Source organism: Curcuma longa, chromosome 7 (genome assembly GCF_044706935.1).
Source record: "Curcuma longa cultivar G26 ecotype Majalengka, Jawa Barat chromosome 7, ITB_CL_G26_1.1, whole genome shotgun sequence".
Classification (NCBI taxonomy): domain Eukaryota; kingdom Viridiplantae; phylum Streptophyta; class Magnoliopsida; order Zingiberales; family Zingiberaceae; genus Curcuma; species Curcuma longa.
The window spans coordinates 2,851,108-2,868,130 of record NC_133867.1 but is presented as its reverse complement, the minus strand read 5'-3'; the positions used below and the strand labels follow the sequence as shown (position 1 = coordinate 2,868,130).

The following is a 17,023-nucleotide window of genomic DNA, read 5'->3' as shown; positions in this document are numbered from 1 at the left end:
TTCAGCAACAGAATTCAACAATATTATGCAAAAATCAATTACAATGGAAAAAAAAAATTAAAAGAAAAGAAAAACCAAACCGAAGATAATTCAATCAATAAGAAAATGCAGCACAGCAAGAGAGATCGATAATATATATGATACTCGAAATAAAAGAAAAATCACTCCTAATTTTGTTATTTTTTTAAAGATTGTACGTACACTTCTGTTGTTCGTCACTAGATGCTCCACTTCCAGATCTTGATCCGGACCTTGACGGCGCAGTCGCCGCCGGACGAGGCCGCGGCCGGCTTCTTCCCCTTGGGAAACGCCACGCTGAGTCCCTCACACCTCACCTTCATCCCGATCCGCTTCGTCTTCAGCCCCCCAATCTTCACGCCGGCCTTCGTCTCCATCTCCACCCCCACCGGCACGCCGCCGACGCTGCTCCTCCTCAGCTCCGACGCCGTGGCAGAGTCCAGCACCTGCCCAGCGCTCGAACTCGAAGCCGCGGCGGAGAGCCGGGTCACGCTCCCGGCGTCCTGGGAGAACGCAGGGAACGAGCCGTCGCCGATGTCGGCGCCGCCGGAGACAACGGAGATGCTGATGGGGTCGTAGAGGTAGGAGAGCTTCTTGTTGGGGTTGCGGGAGGTGACGTTGAGCTCGAAACGGGAGGTGAGGTGGCCTGAAGAGGAGATGTTGAATGCGACGACACGGAAGCTGGTTACGGAGAAGGCGGGGCGGCGGGGGCGGTAGAGGGCGTAGAATATCTCCCCGGAAACGGTGGCCAGGACGAAGAGAACGGCGAGAAGCACGACGAACCAGAGGCAGCAGGAGCAGCAGAAGCCGCGGCGGCTGGGAGGTGCCTTGGCGGGGTGGGGGCGGTAGGCCAGGCGTGTGGCTCCGGTCGCCTGAGACTTGGTGGGCGGGAAGGGGTGTCCTCCAGGTCGGGGGGTGGGCTTGGAGGGAGGGTAGACGCCGTCGGCCATGGCCGCCTCTTCTCCTTGCTTAGTGGCACGGAAGAATTTCTGGGCTTGTAGTGGCTCAAGGAGGCGATCTACATGCCAATAAAGAGAAAGGAAGAGGAAGAAGAAGAGGAAGCGGGGAAGGTGAAGAAAAGAACACTTCACCGCCGGGGCACAGCAGATGGCGCCAACTCTCCTAACCACTGTCAAAGTAATCTCTTCTCTTTTTTTCCCTTTTAAGGAAGAAATAGCCACTGGATTGCTTTAGCGATCAGAAAAAGATAAAAAATGATAAATGTAGAAGTTAAATTTTAGGTTGTTCAAATTTATTTGATAAGATGACTAACTTAAATTAAATTGAATTTAAAATGAATTAAACTGTTGTAATGATTATTTATTATTTGAATTTTTTTAATGAACTTGGGTTTTATTTAAATTTTACTTGAGTTTAATTCGTTTAAGATATTATTGAGCTCTCAATTTAAGTTTATTAAATTTTTTATATTTTAAATTTATTTAATTAGTTATTGAACTTGATAATATATATTTATTTATTCATTATTTATTTATTTAATATAAAATTTTTATTGATAAATATGATTCACGAATATTACATATTAACATGATTCATGAGCATTAGAAGGCATATATTATGTTCAATTTTATTTGTTTATTTAATTAATTTTGTATGTATTAAATAAATATAATAAATTTTTAACAAATTTGTTGGCTAAGGTTCTCTTCATTTGCGGTTCTAAGAAAATATAATTATGGCAAAAATTTAAACAATAAATTAAATCTAAATCGAATAAATTAAAAAAATGTAATAAGTAAGAAATGATAGAAATGTAGTAAGTAGGAAATGATGGATATGATAGATGTATTCCACCTCGCCTCTATTTTGTATATGTAAAATCATGCTTAGTTGGAAATTAAATGATTGGACACTTGATCCCTTTTCGATCTCAAATCTAATTCTTTATCGGAATTGATTAAATTTATGTTTCTTTTTTTTTTTGAAAAACAAACGCAAATCTTTCATTTATTTCAAATTAACCAAACTTTTTAAACGGTTACCGAGTTTATAACATCGATCTTTAATTTTATTTTATAATTGCTTTATATCGATCCTTTTAAAAAAAAATGTTTTCCCTAGAAGATATCACTATTAATAATGGATAAGATTTCCTTTTGATAGAGTAACTGTTGTGAATCATTAATCAAAGGAAAATTAAAATGATCAATGAAAGTTTTGTTCAAAATTAGTCTTTATAAGTAATTAGTCAAATACAGACACGATACACGAGCAAAATTCTTAAGTTAATTCTCTTTTCATTTTTCTCCCCCTGGCTCTCTTTTTGGCACAAGTCCAAAATGATGTCCTTTTATTTTCAAATTATCAAATTTTTTATTAAAAGGACGGTTTATTTTATTGTTCAATCATATAAAATTATTTAAATATCCTACAGAACTGTTTCAGTACTGTTATCTTCCATCTAAATTTTAAATTTTAATTTCTAAATTGATCAGACGTGTTGTAGTACCACAATGTAATACTGGTGTTGATTTTCAACAATGCCACAATGTGGTATTGGTAGAGGTCAATTTTGACACTCGATTTGTTCGATTTCAATTAAATCGATTCGATCAGTTCAGTTTTGAATCGATTGCTCAATCTTACTGATGAATGATAAATAAACATGATGGTGATGTGAAAATAGAAGAGAAGAGCCCTTTGAATTCTAATTCAACTTGACTGTTGGAGGTTGTTTACATGTGAAACTTAGAAACAATTATAAAACTAATTATTGAGGTTGGATTCTGTGGGTATTGTTCCACGTGGGAGGCACTAAAATGTGACAAAAGAAAGAATGATGGATTTGGTGGGAAATCCATGAGAGATGCACATGGCAACCAACCCTGCCTGCCTGCCTTGGTTCAGAGATCAGCATCAGAGGGGAAAGATTGGCTCTCATGGCTTGCTTCTTCTTCATATATATATACTTTTATGAAGGAACCAGATCTCTCTCTAGTACTTGATCTATCACCATCAAGCTTCTTTAACTTGATACCTTAAGCATGTATAAATAGTTTGCCAACAGCAAGTGTAAAACATTCTGCCTGCTAAACTTGGATTAGTTCTTATAACAGTTAACAGGGATTGGTTTAACTTTAGAACACTTCTAACTCATGAATAGCTAGAGCCATCTCAAATGACAATGTGGAAGGTGGGTGGGAAGGTGCACAGATTTTTCCCATGTAAAGTTGTATGTATCTTTTTACTTTTTGGAAAAGAAGGGCTAAGGTAGGATCTACAGTGATCATGTGTATATATATATAATTTTCTGCGCGATCAAATTTGTGTGATTGTGCGCATCTCCTGACATAGCTAGGATTTCTCGTTAGCATGGCAAACGATCCTGCGGCGAAATAAAAATCATGATTATAATCCTAAACCCCTAAAATCACGTTGGCTCCCCATCTCGATCCCGATCTCTTTGCTCTGCGTTGTCGTCGTCGATCTCGTCGACTCCCTGTTCCAATCCTGATCTCTCTGCTTGCGTCGTCGCTGTGGATCTCGTCGGCTCCCTGTCCCGATCCCGATCTCTTTACTCTGCGTTGTCGTCGCCATCACCGTTGATCTCACTGCTCTGCGAGAAAACTCACCGTTGTCGTCGCCTCTCCCCGTCCTGAGAGAGCTCGTCGTCGCAGTCACATCCTCATCTCGATTGCCGTTGTTGCCATGTCCCATCGACTTCATCTGAGTTTTAGGATTTGCAAACCCTAAACCCCCAAAATCGTGTCCCCATCCCAAAAAGAGCAATGATACACTACATGAAAAATATAGCGTGAAATTCAACATGACACACTGCATACAGTGGGTCCCACATTCATGTAGTGGGACCCATATCCATGTAATTGGGTGTGTCATGTTAAATTTCATGCTACATTTTTTATGTAACATATCATTTTTCTCCCAAAAATGTGACGCTGTCACCGTCCATTCATCGCGGGACCGAGGAGCTCATCCATTCACTATGGAACTGAGGAGCTTAGATTAGGGTCTTCCTTGTAAATAATCTATTCTCGAAGATTGAAACTTACAAAACTATGCACTAAGATAAAGAAATAGCAGTTGACATGTCTTTATTTCTAGCATCCTTTCATAGGTCCTTTAGTAATATTTTTGTTAAAGATGGATAGTGAAATAGCAAATAATACTGATTCATCAACACTTCCATTTACCTACTTGGGATACTTGATATTTAGTCAAAAGAATTATTAAATATATATTCTTTGATTGATAGTGGTGGCTTGTAACTAAAACATGCAATATCTTGTGCTGGATTTTTTAATGCACAATTTATAGTTCTAATATAGTTCTTGTAAATTGTAGATCTTCCATTTAATTGCATAGTTCTTATATAGTTTTTGCAATTAGACTCATGTGATTTTTATAATTCTATGTAGAGTTTTTGTCTGATGTAGTTCTTTATGAATCAAACATTATTATCTTTTGCTTCTCTAATTTTCAGTTAGTATAAAAAAAATCCAAATTTCCTAAATTTTTTGAAATACTTGAAAATTGAAAATCTTATAAACTCAAACCGAACCAAAACATTTGGTTTCATATTTTTAGATTTTTTTCGGGTATGGACCCTCATATGAAATTTTTTTAATAAGCCTGATCAAATTGGATCAAGTCATTTAAAAAAAAATTTGCCCTTGACCCACCCCCACCTCTTGAAGGGGATGGGTAAAAGGGGAAAACATGTGATAATGGATTAGTGATGAGACTTGGGAATATGGAGGTTGGCAAAATAAGTTTTTGTAGTGGATCTTAGGGTTTAGGGTTTAGGGTTTAGGATTTTTTAGTGTCTCATGGCCACTCCTCTTCTTGACTCATTGTGCTTCTTGCATGGTCTTCAATAGGTTTGTAACCTTTGAGGTAGACCCGACCACGGTTCAGAACCGCCGGTTCGACGGTTCAGAACCGCCGGTTCGACGGTTCATGACAGGTTAACTGTCCCGCCGGTTCGAAGAACGCCGTTACGGTTCACGGTTCGTCCAAGACGGTTACGGTTCGCCGGGTTCACGGTTCGGTTCACGGTTCGCGACGGTTCGAGATTATTATATTAAAAATTTAAAATGTATATAAAAGAAATATTGAAAAAAAGAGAGAAAAGTCGATGTAGTTTAGTGGTGCGTATTCTTTTCTCTCACGTGGGAGACTCTGGTTCGATCCTCACTAACGGCATGTAAATATAATTTTGAAATAAATATATAAATAAATTTATTGAATAAGTTTACTAAAGATGTTGTAGTATAGTGGTCTCTGTATCACTCTATAATATATTTTAGAGTATTATAATATATTTGAAATAAATATATAACTATATTATATATAATATCGTATTGAAATTATGTATAAAAGTCATTGGGGTACAGTGGTGAGTGTCTACGTCTTTGACCGGTGAGAATTGTTCCCCATCAACGGCGTATTAAAATTGAATTAAATAAATATAAATATAGTATATATATAATTATATTAATTTTATAAATAAAAGACGTTGTAGAACAGTGGTGAGTATATGCGCTTGTGTCCTAGGATGTCTTGGTTCAATCCCCAGCAACGATGTGTTAAATTATAATTTAATTAAATAAAAATAAATATATTTTATATAAAAATGTATTGATAATATATACAAATGTATTAAACAGATACTAAATCATAAAATTAAAAAAATCCAAACAGGCGGTTCGACGGGTTCCGGCGATTCGGCCCGGGTCCGGGCCGGGTCCGGGCCGGGTCCGGGCTAGACCCAGCCCGTGGTCGGGTCTACTTTGAGGGAGCTCTTTGAGGAGTGGCCATGAGACACTACAAAAGTCTTTGAAAAAAAATGATAAATCCCAGAGTAAATCCCCAGGGAGACAACCTGGATGTCCTACCGTTGCACCATTGCCCCAGGGACCAGGTGTCATGATGAGTTGCCCATTGATGAATTTGATACCATTTTTAGAAGCATACTAGATCAAGTTTGAGTGAGGATGTCTATTGTTCTTAGGGAGGGAAGAAGATGTTGGGTTGCAAGGGTGCAAACATAGTCCCACATCTAAAGCACATGGAAAAGATCATGGGGTTAAAAGGATGGAAAGTATCTCCATTGGCATGAGGCCTTTTGGGGAGAGCCCAAGAGCAAAGCCATGAGGGCTTAGGCCCAAAGTGGACAATATCATGCCATTGTGGAGATACAGACATCCTTTTGGACCCAACAAGTGGTATCAGAGCGAGACCGCTCTTCACCGTCATGATGAGTTGCCCATTGATGGATTTGATACCAACCAAGGGAACCAGACACCAGGTTCAGTAGGTCGGGTGGACCGAGGGGCAAAAAGTAGTTGCGGCTAGGTGAAGCATACTAGATGAAAAAGTCAAGTTTGAGTGAGGATGTCTATTGTTCTCCATAGGGAGAGCCCAAGAGCAAAGAAGATACTCATCTTCTATAGTAAGTAGCTTGGTTTCCTTATTGGTGAGATGTTATGTATACTCATATCAACTATGTCTAACCCCTAAAAACTTGGTCTACAAGACATTTTATATGGCCACTCTCAATAAAACTACTAATTCTAAAATAAATGTATAAGAATACTGTGTTCATGATGGGTTAATTCTATATTTAAAATATAATTTATTTATTTCGCATTGTTGATACGGAGCTCTATTGATTTAGTAGATAAACACAGGATGTTGTTTTGAATTTCCGTGCAAGAACATATAAGTAGTGAGATTTATGTGGTTTGGAGTATGAATTTCTTTGAGTTGAATTGGTTGGGTGTCAATCATGCAAATCAGTCATTGGAATATGTTTTTCAGATCTGTTATTTATATTTTTTATAGGAAACTTACAAATTAGTGATTCTTTGTTTCAAAAATGATATGTTATTTACTTTTTTAAGTTCTAATATTTTGTTTGTATAAGGTTTTGAAAGTTATTTTTAATATAAGAAAAAATATATGTGATCTTTTTTTTTGACAAAGTTATTTTTAATATAAGAAAAAATATATATGATCTTTTGTGATGCGAACCGAGTATTTATGACACGTGGGTAGAAACATCTCATCAATCAAGTTATTAGTTTTAAAGGTGCTATACATCAGTTTTTCAAAAGTAAAAAAGAGACAGAAAGAGCTTTCAAACACATTTGAATAAAAAATCTACACTCATTTCTTTAACATCCAGTGGCAAAGAAATTTCATAGACGACTTCAAGTTCAAGATCAAGTTCAAATTCAAAGAGAAGCCTTTCGAAGTTTGAAAAAATAACTAAGTTGAAACATGCATTAGAAGAGATACAACAACAATTGGATTCTTTACAAATTAGTGGTGATGATTAGACATATTATTTCAAGTTGTTATCTGAGTTGAACTTCAGATATCGATTAGCTCTAAGTTGTTGTAAGTGTTGTATCAAGTTCAAACAATAAGTTAATATATTGTTTTATCTAAATTCCTCTGCATGCCAGTGTGAATCTAATGTCGTGCACAAGTCACGTATTTTAAGATGTGTAGGGTATCAAAACCGTATGTATATATATATAATTTTTGTTAAAATTTTATCCCCTTAATTTGAGCTTTATATTTGTATTTAAAAATTAAAGCAGAATGATATGAGATACATAAGGGACTATAGGACAAAAATCATTAGAGATGGTTGTGCTTGTGAATCAGAATACACAAGTAGAGCGAAAAGAAAAACACGAATAGGAAATTGAAAACGTAGTGCATCCAAGAGAGGAGAAATATTGCTAAAAGTGATTGAAGATACACTATATAAGTGGAGCGACAAGGAAATTGAGGACTCAATGTATTCAAGGGATAAGAAACTTGACTAAAAAATCTTTTGTGATGAAAGACAACTACTGTTGAGTTAAGAGCAAACATACTCAAGCAAGAATAGCTTTTAATTTAAGCACACTTAGTCATTAGATGAGTCGTAATCGACATACTAATAGATCAGTTGACAGAGTGGTCGACTTAAAAACTTACTATGAATTTATTTTTGTTTTACCAATCAATTGAATGTCTATGATTAATCGATTAATACAAGCTAGATGGAACCAATTCTTAAAGGAGATGAATTAAACTATCGCTGATTCACTATATTTGATCAAGATCAATCAATCAATGGGTGCAAGTCAGTTGACTGGTGAATCTCGAATAAAGCAATCAACTATGGAAAAATATGAAAGGATTACAAGCTGCTGGATATCAATCGATTGATGGAAACATACCAATCAAGAAAGCAACTAATATAGAGAATTTCGAAAGTGATCGATGATACATAGTGGACTAAGAGCCCAGAGGTTATCGAAGTATGTATATTGTGTTCGGACTAGCAAGTTGCGCTAAGGGGCCGGGTAGGAGTTTGAAGAATCTGAATTTGTAATCTTCTGGGGAGCAAAGGCTGTCCAGATTCTCATAGAGTTCCTCTTGATTACAGGGTCCATGTATCAGCAATTGCTAGGTTGCTCTCACTGAAAATCATCTATTCTATCTGCCTTCCATCATCGATCGATCATACTATATATTTTATCTTTCAACCCATTCTCATGAGTTTGGAAACCTGCCACTCTTTTTTATAAATCTGTTAAATTCTGTAATGGCTTCATCTCCAGAAATGGAGGATTAATCACCTAGCCACCTCACCTGTGCAGCCATAAATCAGTAACTTTTCCTCCCTTTCCTCCACTTTCAAGCTCACCATGAACATATCTATTTTGCAGCTTTCGATTTAACTTTTCATAGATCCTAAACAAGTCCTTCCATGCAGAATATATATCTAACATGAAATAAGTCCTTCCACCATCTGCTGCACTAGTTTAAGGTAGAGTCATCAATTTAAATTGGATCCATCGGGTTAATCCCGTCCCGCTAAATAATTTAAGTAGGTTAGGTTGAAATTTTATCAATTCATTTTAAGATGGATTTAGGTGGGTCGACTTATCTAGACCCGCGACCAGCGTGAGTCAGCCCGTGGCCAGCTTGGTGTTTGTCGCGAGTTGAGAAAATTTATTTATTTTTTCTTTAAAATTTAAAATTAAAGTAGAAAATTCAATGAACTAGTGAGTTTGACCCGTTTAAAAATCGCAATCCAAAATTAAAAATTTCAACTTGATCTATTTAAATTGTAATCCAAATTTAAAATTTTTAATATTTTTTTAATTTTTTAACATGACTCCGTGATTGACTCATAACCCGCAATCCGGATTGGATTGAGGTGGGTTGAAAATTTTTCAACTGCCAAGTTGATGGGTCAGCCCACCCACCCCGTCATATGTCGGATTTCTGATAAATTGATTATTTCCGTTATACATTGACCTATTTGACGGCTCTAGTTTAAGGAATATTGATTCTAGATTTTACTAAATGGCACCACCAAGCACGTAACAATGCCAAGTTATGATCTCTAACATTTATAAGTGTTAACCTACCTCCAATAGGTAAATAGTTTTTCTTTCAAGGAGGTAAATAGTTCTAAAAACCTGATTTTCCAAATCAAATAGGAGCTAGGGCAGTTTTACCAGTAAGGTCCTCCATCCACTTCATCCATCTTGGTGAAAAGCCATGGAGCTTAAGCATTAATAGTAGGTCATCCCAATTTAGGAGTTACTGGTACTCCTCAAAATATAACGCGATTACTGTTCCCAACCCGTAACCTGCAATCCCCTCCGCACGACCTCGTCGCTCGCTTTCTCTCCGCGCGATGCCAACACCGCATCCGCCGGAGGAGAACTTGGAACAGGGGAGGGCTTTAAAGGGAGGCCGCGGTGAGGAACCCTAAGAGCGTGCGAATTGCCTCCCCCCCCCCCCCCCCCCCCCCCCTTCGCGATCGTCCCCTACACAGCCAGAGTCGCTGCGACCCTCTGTTGCACGACCTCAATTGTCGCTGCACGGCTCAACACCGTGCGTCGCCCCTCTCTTCCACCTCCCAAACCCTAGATCGAAAGCTCCCTACGCCCTCTGCTCGACCGCCGCCCGCCGCATGGAGACGCTGCGCGACACCGACCATTGTCGTCCTACCCCCTCCTCTGCTCGAAGAAGCCACTGCCGCTCTGCCCCTCCTCTGCTCGAAGCCTTCGCCGCTCGTTGACAACCCTAGATTTGATATGTCATGAATAGGATTGCAAATTGATTTAAATTTATCGAAAACCCATAATTAATTCAGACAAATGAAGTATAGGGGCCTCGAGTCGTATTTTTTCAAGGATTAGTAGAAAATCGCTTAAATCGAGCTCGCGTGTAGTTCTTTTTGGATTTTCGATGTAAATAAAAGGGGTTTTAGTTTTGTTGACATTTTCAAATGAAATGCAATGCAAAATCAGTGAATAAATGAGGAGTATAAATCACTAACCTAAAATGCAACTATTAAAGCAAGGTGTGAAATCAAACCTAAAATGCAATGCAATTTGAAGTAAAAGAATGCACCCTACCCTATTTATACTCTAAGGCAATTCCTAAAATGCAATGAAAGGGCTTAAACCAAGCTATCCTAAATCTTATACGTGAAGAACAGATTGGCACACGACAGTGAATGTGGCACGGAACAGTGATTCATGGCACACAACAGTGAATTCAGAAAGGATCAAACATCATTCAGAAGGCTAAAAGTTAACTACTCAAACTCTAAAGCTAATCAAATCCCAACAAAAACTAAGCATTAATCACAAAACCAAATTGCCATGGTTGCTAAGAAAAGAAATTAACAGAAACTTCAATTACAGATACTGTCAACCAAAATCAGAAACAAAAACTCATCCAGCCTTCCCTTTTTCATTGCTTCTCCTCAACTTGGTGCCAATCAAGCTGGTGAACCTACAGTGTGGCTCCAATAATCCCTCTAGAGTCCTCAACGTGATCTCTAGTGTGGTTTACTCGCTCCCCGAATCATGAAAATGTCGAAGAAACCCTCTACGACGCTAACAGTGGTCTGCACGAAGCGATTTGAAGTTGCAAACTGGATTCCTTGTCTTCTCTTCACTTCAATCGATTTGATGATGGTATAGGAGCTAGCGACGAACCTCATGTTGGTGCAATCGTGCTCCAAATGATTGGATTTTAATGTTTGGCTAAAATGAGTTTAAGTTAGGCAATGTGTTGTTATCTAACATGTGTGGTTTGAGTCCACAGGAAAGCCCAGGAGTGGAGACCTGGCAATTGGTGAAGTCCCGGAGGCGCGGCCTCTTGGCAAGGATGAAGTCCCGGAGGCGCGGCCTCTTGGCAAGGATGAAGTCCCGGAGGCGCGGCCTCTTAGCAAGGATGTCTTAGCACGATGAAGTCGAGGAAAATATCTCAAGCTAGTGCAAGGAAGAGCACGAGATTTGTAGAAGACGTTTGAAGGCTTGCATCAAGGCTAAGGAGTGAAGAGAAGCTGAAAAGGGAAGTTTTCAGCTGTGGCAGTCGACTGGCCCTGCTAGCAGTCGATTGGGGTTGATCCGGAGCACACACAGACAAGCACAGAAAAATCAGTCGAGTTGACAGTCGACTGGAGCAGTCGACTAGCCATGGAGCAGTCGACTGATATACTGTCGTTGGGGTGACAACTGACGAATTAAATGTATATTTAATTCTCGTTGAAGCCCATCAGTCGACTGGCCCTAGGAGCAGTCGACTGGTGCACTGAAATTCATAAAAAGAGCTGTCAACGTCGCAGAGAAATTATTATTGATTCTTCATCTTCTTTACTATTCTCTGATCTCTGTAAAAGTTCTTTTCTTCCTCTCTTACTTCATAAAAGATCTTGTACGAGGAAGACATCGGTTGTGAAGGTTTCTCCGCCTTCGAAGTGTGATTCGAAAAGGAGAGTTTTTCTCATAGTGGAATCGTCGGGCTGTGTGTGTGGATCCTTGGATTAGTCACCTCGTAGAAGTGGATACCAAGTAAATCGAACGGGTTAGCGTTGTGACCTTTTCTACTTTGTTTCTTTGCTTTCGCTAATACTTTTGCAGGAGAAAAGTCGAAAAACGCTATTCACCCCCCTCTAGCGAACGCATCGTTCTTAACACCTCAGAGAACCCCTCAAAGGCTCGTGGCTTCGGATTGAGCCGTGGATGGCCGAAACGCGAGAAAATAGGGGAGGAAGCCGCCGGAGAAACCCTCGCCGTTGCACCTTGTCCAGTTGCCAAATTTCACCCAATCAACCAGTTTTGGACTCCTCAAGGAACAAGGATTGCAACGGAATTGGTTTGGGAGGAAGGGGTTGGCTGTGCGCGTACGTCAATGAGCAGGGGATGGCGTTCGGGAACGAAGATGAACAGTAGCGCAGCCACTGTTCATTCCCTAAGTTAGCCGATTTATACTCTTGATTAATCGTTGAATCTGGGCCCTTGATTTTTGATCCAATGGTGCAGCCTTGATCTGAGGTTTTAGGGCAGCCTAGGGTTTGGAAAAATTTGTGGATCTTGATCAGACTTGAGTTAGGTCATGTTCTCCATGTGGGCTTGATCAATTTGAGCAAATTGGCTCGATTCAATCATGGTTGAACTCGATCTTGGTTCAATTTGAGCTCTACAACCAATTAAACTTAATTAATATAAAATTTACCATTAAATCATGAAAATTATAATCAAGCTTCAGATTATGCAATATAGGACAAATACGATCAAATCGATTTATTTCATAATTTATTTTCATATAAAAGCTCAAAAATAAATCGATTAAAAATATATAAAACCCCAACTCATCACTCGTCCTGCCGCTGCACAGCTTGTCGCCACTCTGCCCCCGAATCTGCACGCCATCGCCGATGGTTCTTTTCAGCCTGGGAGGTTGCTAATCTGTTATGTGGTTCTCTTCATCCCGCGATCGCCTCTACACAACTGGCAGCCTCAATTCCTTTGGCAAGGTAAGTTTTGTTGTTGATTTGTGTTGTGGGTTTGATTGAGGTTAGGATTTGCCGGGTTTGGAGTGCGATTTGTTGAGCTTATTGGATAGATCAGTTGAGGGTTGGTGTTGTCCTGTGCAATTGGTTGTTGATGAATTAATCTTGAGTGTTAGGGTTTTGGTTAGGATTGATCCCTGTTAGGTCTTGTTTCGGTCGAGGATTTAATTGATATGTGGAAGATCAATTGAGCCAGGTATAGTTATTGGTTGTTGGGAATTTTAATTGGATCTGTTCATGACCTTGGGTTTGATGTTTCTATGGGATCAAGTGATGTGAGGATGATGGTTGATCGGTGCTAATCTGTCCTATATGTTTGAGAATCGGGAGAATGGTTAGAAATTTAGAATTGAGGGAGTGATTAAGTGTAAAATGTGTTAATTAAAGAACAAGTTTAATTAAGTAAATTAGATTAAAGTTTGCTTATAGTTAAACAATTAAATTAATTAGATAATTAATGAGTCGGTTAAAGTATTAATATTTAGTTAATAATTGATTTAATCAGTTTAATTTGATTAATTGGAAATGATAAAGGTTAACATTAGATCTGGGTTAACATTAGGGTTAATGAATTTAAATTGATTGGGTTAATTTGAGCTTAATTGGAATAGGGTTAGTTAAGTGGGGTTGATAATAATCTAATGTATTATGACTGTTGTTAATAGACTTAAATTGATAATTGTAGTTAGTGAGTATTATTTATTTTAAATTTTAGGACCTAATTTGTAGATCTTGTTATACGGAGGGGTTCTTATTGGATGATTCGTCATATCAGGTGGGTACTCATGTGCTTGGTCAACATAGGTCTTTTCATAATTATCCTGTTGCTATGCTTATTACATTTATAGCTTAATTCGTTGCTTGACACTTACCGTTGACCTTGATATAATCTGTTCATCATCAATACAGTCTTCTTAATTGTTGTTTATCTATGTTAGCTTATCATGATTGATGTTACACAAACCTTGATGTTGTAGTAGTTATCTGTTGAACTATGCATCGTAGCATATTGTTGTTGTTAACTCTCACTGCACAATGTGGGTGAGAGCATTATAGCACTGCACAGTGTGGGTACTACCAGGATTAGCTAGATAGCTCTCCTGAAGACTACCCCTCTCTTTCGCGTGTAGTAGTCTGTTATTGGAGCGGGTGATTCCTGTCGTGCATCCCAGTTCACTGCACAGTGTGGGTGTCTGGTATGTTGACGGCAGATAGTGATATTTTCCTCGCTCCCCGCTTACGTGTAGCGATCTGTTGTTGGAGGGTGTGCAGTTGTCCGATTTTACGCCTCAGTTCATTATGTGGGTGTTTGAGGGTGGCGAGTGCAGACAATGACCATGCAACAATTTGTTGTTGTTTACTGCATTTATAGTTGATGCATTTGTTGTTATATGATTATGTACTTGTTGTTATATGACTGCTACATTTGTATGACATGACATACATGATTATCATATTGTATGTTGACCTTGCTCCTGTAGTATCATGTTGAAACTGTATACCTTTTAATATCCATGCTTATATTCCTTTAATCCCTTGTAATATTGTGCACTTTCATTCTAGTACCCACTGAGTATTTTTTATACTCACCACCCAGACTCTGGGGTTTTCTGTCTTCTTAGGTAGTAGATAAAGATATTGAAGCTTGGAGCTCTGCCGACTGCCCCCATCTCACCGCAGAAGTTGTTCGTGTGTTTGCAGAAGTTGTTTTACGATGTGTATGGTTTTCAGTTTGTATTTGGACGTATGAGTTCCGGATTGTGTTTTTCGACGTTTAGTTTGTAGAGTTTAGTGCGTGTTTGCGCAGCTTTGCTATGTAGTCTTGTGGTGTACATGTTTTAAATTCATGGTAGAGTTTGTTGTTTGATTCTGTTGTAAGCACAATCGATGTGCTTTGAGATTTTCGGCGTTTCATAGTTGTTATGGTGGTTGTTTTAGTTGATGCTGTGTTGGATGTGTAGTTGTGGCCGTTTGGGCCTTCATCCTGTAGTTGTTTATCACTTATGTATATATGTGGACTGATGGACTTACCAGTCTTGATCGTTACAAAGGGCGATGCTACCACATAGAGGCTGTTATTGGGGAGGATAATCAATATATTGCTTATGTAGCTTATCCTTTAGACCTTTTTGAAGAAGGTTCTGTTACTAACATGTTTACTTCCATTGTGGGTAATGTGTTTGGTTTCAAAGCCTTACGAGCTCTACGTTTGGAGGATCTGCGAATTCCCACTTCCTATTCCAAAACTTTCCAAGGCCCGCCTCACGGCATTCAGGTTGAAAGAGATAAGTTGAACAAGTATGGTCGTCCCCTATTGGGATGTACTATTAAACCAAAATTGGGATTATCTGCAAAAAACTACGGTAGAGCAGTTTATGAGTGTCTACGTGGTGGGCTTGATTTTACCAAAGATGATGAAAACGTGAACTCACAACCATTTATGCGTTGGAGAGACCGTTTCGTATTTTGTGCTGAAGCACTTTATAAAGCGCAGGCCGAAACAGGTGAAATTAAAGGGCATTACTTGAATGCTACTGCAGGTACATGTGAAGAAATGATGAAAAGGGCCATATTTGCCAGAGAATTAGGAGTTCCTATCGTAATGCATGATTACTTAACTGGTGGATTCACTGCAAATACTAGTACTATGTATTTGCATATATGTTTCTGTTTCTTTTACTTTATATGATATGTATTGTTTAGATCTTACTTATATATAATATAAGATAAGATCTAAATAAAATATATAATATAAGATAAGATCTAAATAAAAGATCGAAGACTAAACAACTCAATACTTCTATTGTTTGTTGTCTCATTTCGGTCCATAGATCAAGCCAAGGGAAAGACTCCTTCTACCCATCATCCTATATATTGTCTTTTTCGTTGTATGTTGAAATAGAAACTTAATTATTTATTATATTATATAATAAATGAGACTGAGAAATGAGAACAAATTGTTTATTTATAGAAATAGAAACTTTTCACAATTCTTTGGTTTGGATTTCATGGTATTTTATACATCATATGGGAAAAAGCTGTGTCTTTCTATTAAAGACAAAAGTTGAGAAAAAGATTCTATCAATATATTGAAGTAATACTTCGAATTTCCACAAAAGATAATTTTTTCTTTCAATACTTACTCCTCATTAGTTAACAATTCTAATGATTAGATTCGTATGCTTAATTCTGATAGTTAAGGTCAAATGATTATTCATCAAATTTTTTGTATTTTAATTAAATAGGAGGTATTTCTATGTTCAAATGGCGGTGCAATTTTGTATTTTCCAATGAGAAGGTAGAACATAGGTGTGGGCCAAGTAAATCAATAGATAGTGTTGATAGTATTGGACATACAGATAGAAGTGAACAACCTATTCTAAACGATATGGAAAAAAAGGTTCCTAGTTGGAATCGTATTAGTAATTATAGTTTCAATAATGTTGATTATTTATTTGATATCAGGAATATTTGGAGTTTGATCTCTGATGACACTTTTTTTGTTAGGGATAGTAATGGTGATCGTTACTCTATATTTTTTGATATTGAAAATCATATTTTTGAGGTTGACAATGATAGTTCCTTTATGAGTGAACTAGAAATTATTGTTTCTAGTTATTTGAATAGGGGGTCTAAGAAAAAGAATCATACATGTAATGATACTGAATCCAGTTGGAAAAAGAACATTATTAGTAGCATTGATAGTTATCTTCGTTTTGAAGTCAGTATTAATAGTTCTATTTCGAGTAGTACCAACAATTACAGTGAAAGTTACATTTATAATTTCATTTGTACTGAAAATAAAAATAGTAGTGAGAGTGATCGTTCTAGTATAAGAACTAGTCAAAATATCGATGATTTGGATATTAGAGTAGAATCCAATCATAATGATAATCCTTTCCATAAATTCAGACATTTATGGGTTCAATGTGAAAATTGTTATGAATCACATTATAAACAATTTTTTGGTGAAAAAATGTATATTTGTGAATTTTGTGGATATCATTTGAAAATGAGTAGTTCAGATAGAATTGAACTTTCGATTGATCCCGGAACTTGGGATCCCATGGATGAAGATATAGTATCTGTAGACCCCATTGAATTTGATTCACCCGTTGAATTTGATGAAGAACCGGATTC

General features: G+C 37.8%; 2 protein-coding genes across 2 annotated transcripts; one reads left to right on the top strand and one right to left on the bottom strand.

Moving 5' to 3' along the window:
* LOC141832454 (NDR1/HIN1-like protein 13) lies at positions 1-1,046 on the bottom strand. Its single transcript, XM_074719960.1, has one exon. The coding sequence runs from the start codon at positions 966-968 to the stop codon at positions 219-221; it is 750 nt and encodes a 249-aa protein (XP_074576061.1). The 5' UTR covers positions 969-1,046; the 3' UTR covers positions 1-218.
* A 14,673-nt stretch (positions 1,047-15,719) lies between these two features.
* LOC141831788 (acetyl-coenzyme A carboxylase carboxyl transferase subunit beta, chloroplastic-like) lies at positions 15,720-17,021 on the top strand (the record flags this gene model as incomplete). Its single annotated transcript, XM_074719191.1, has 1 exon — positions 15,720-17,021. A coding segment is annotated over exon 1 (882 nt), but the record flags the coding sequence as incomplete, so codon positions are not given.
* Between the last annotated feature and the right edge of the window lie 2 nt (positions 17,022-17,023).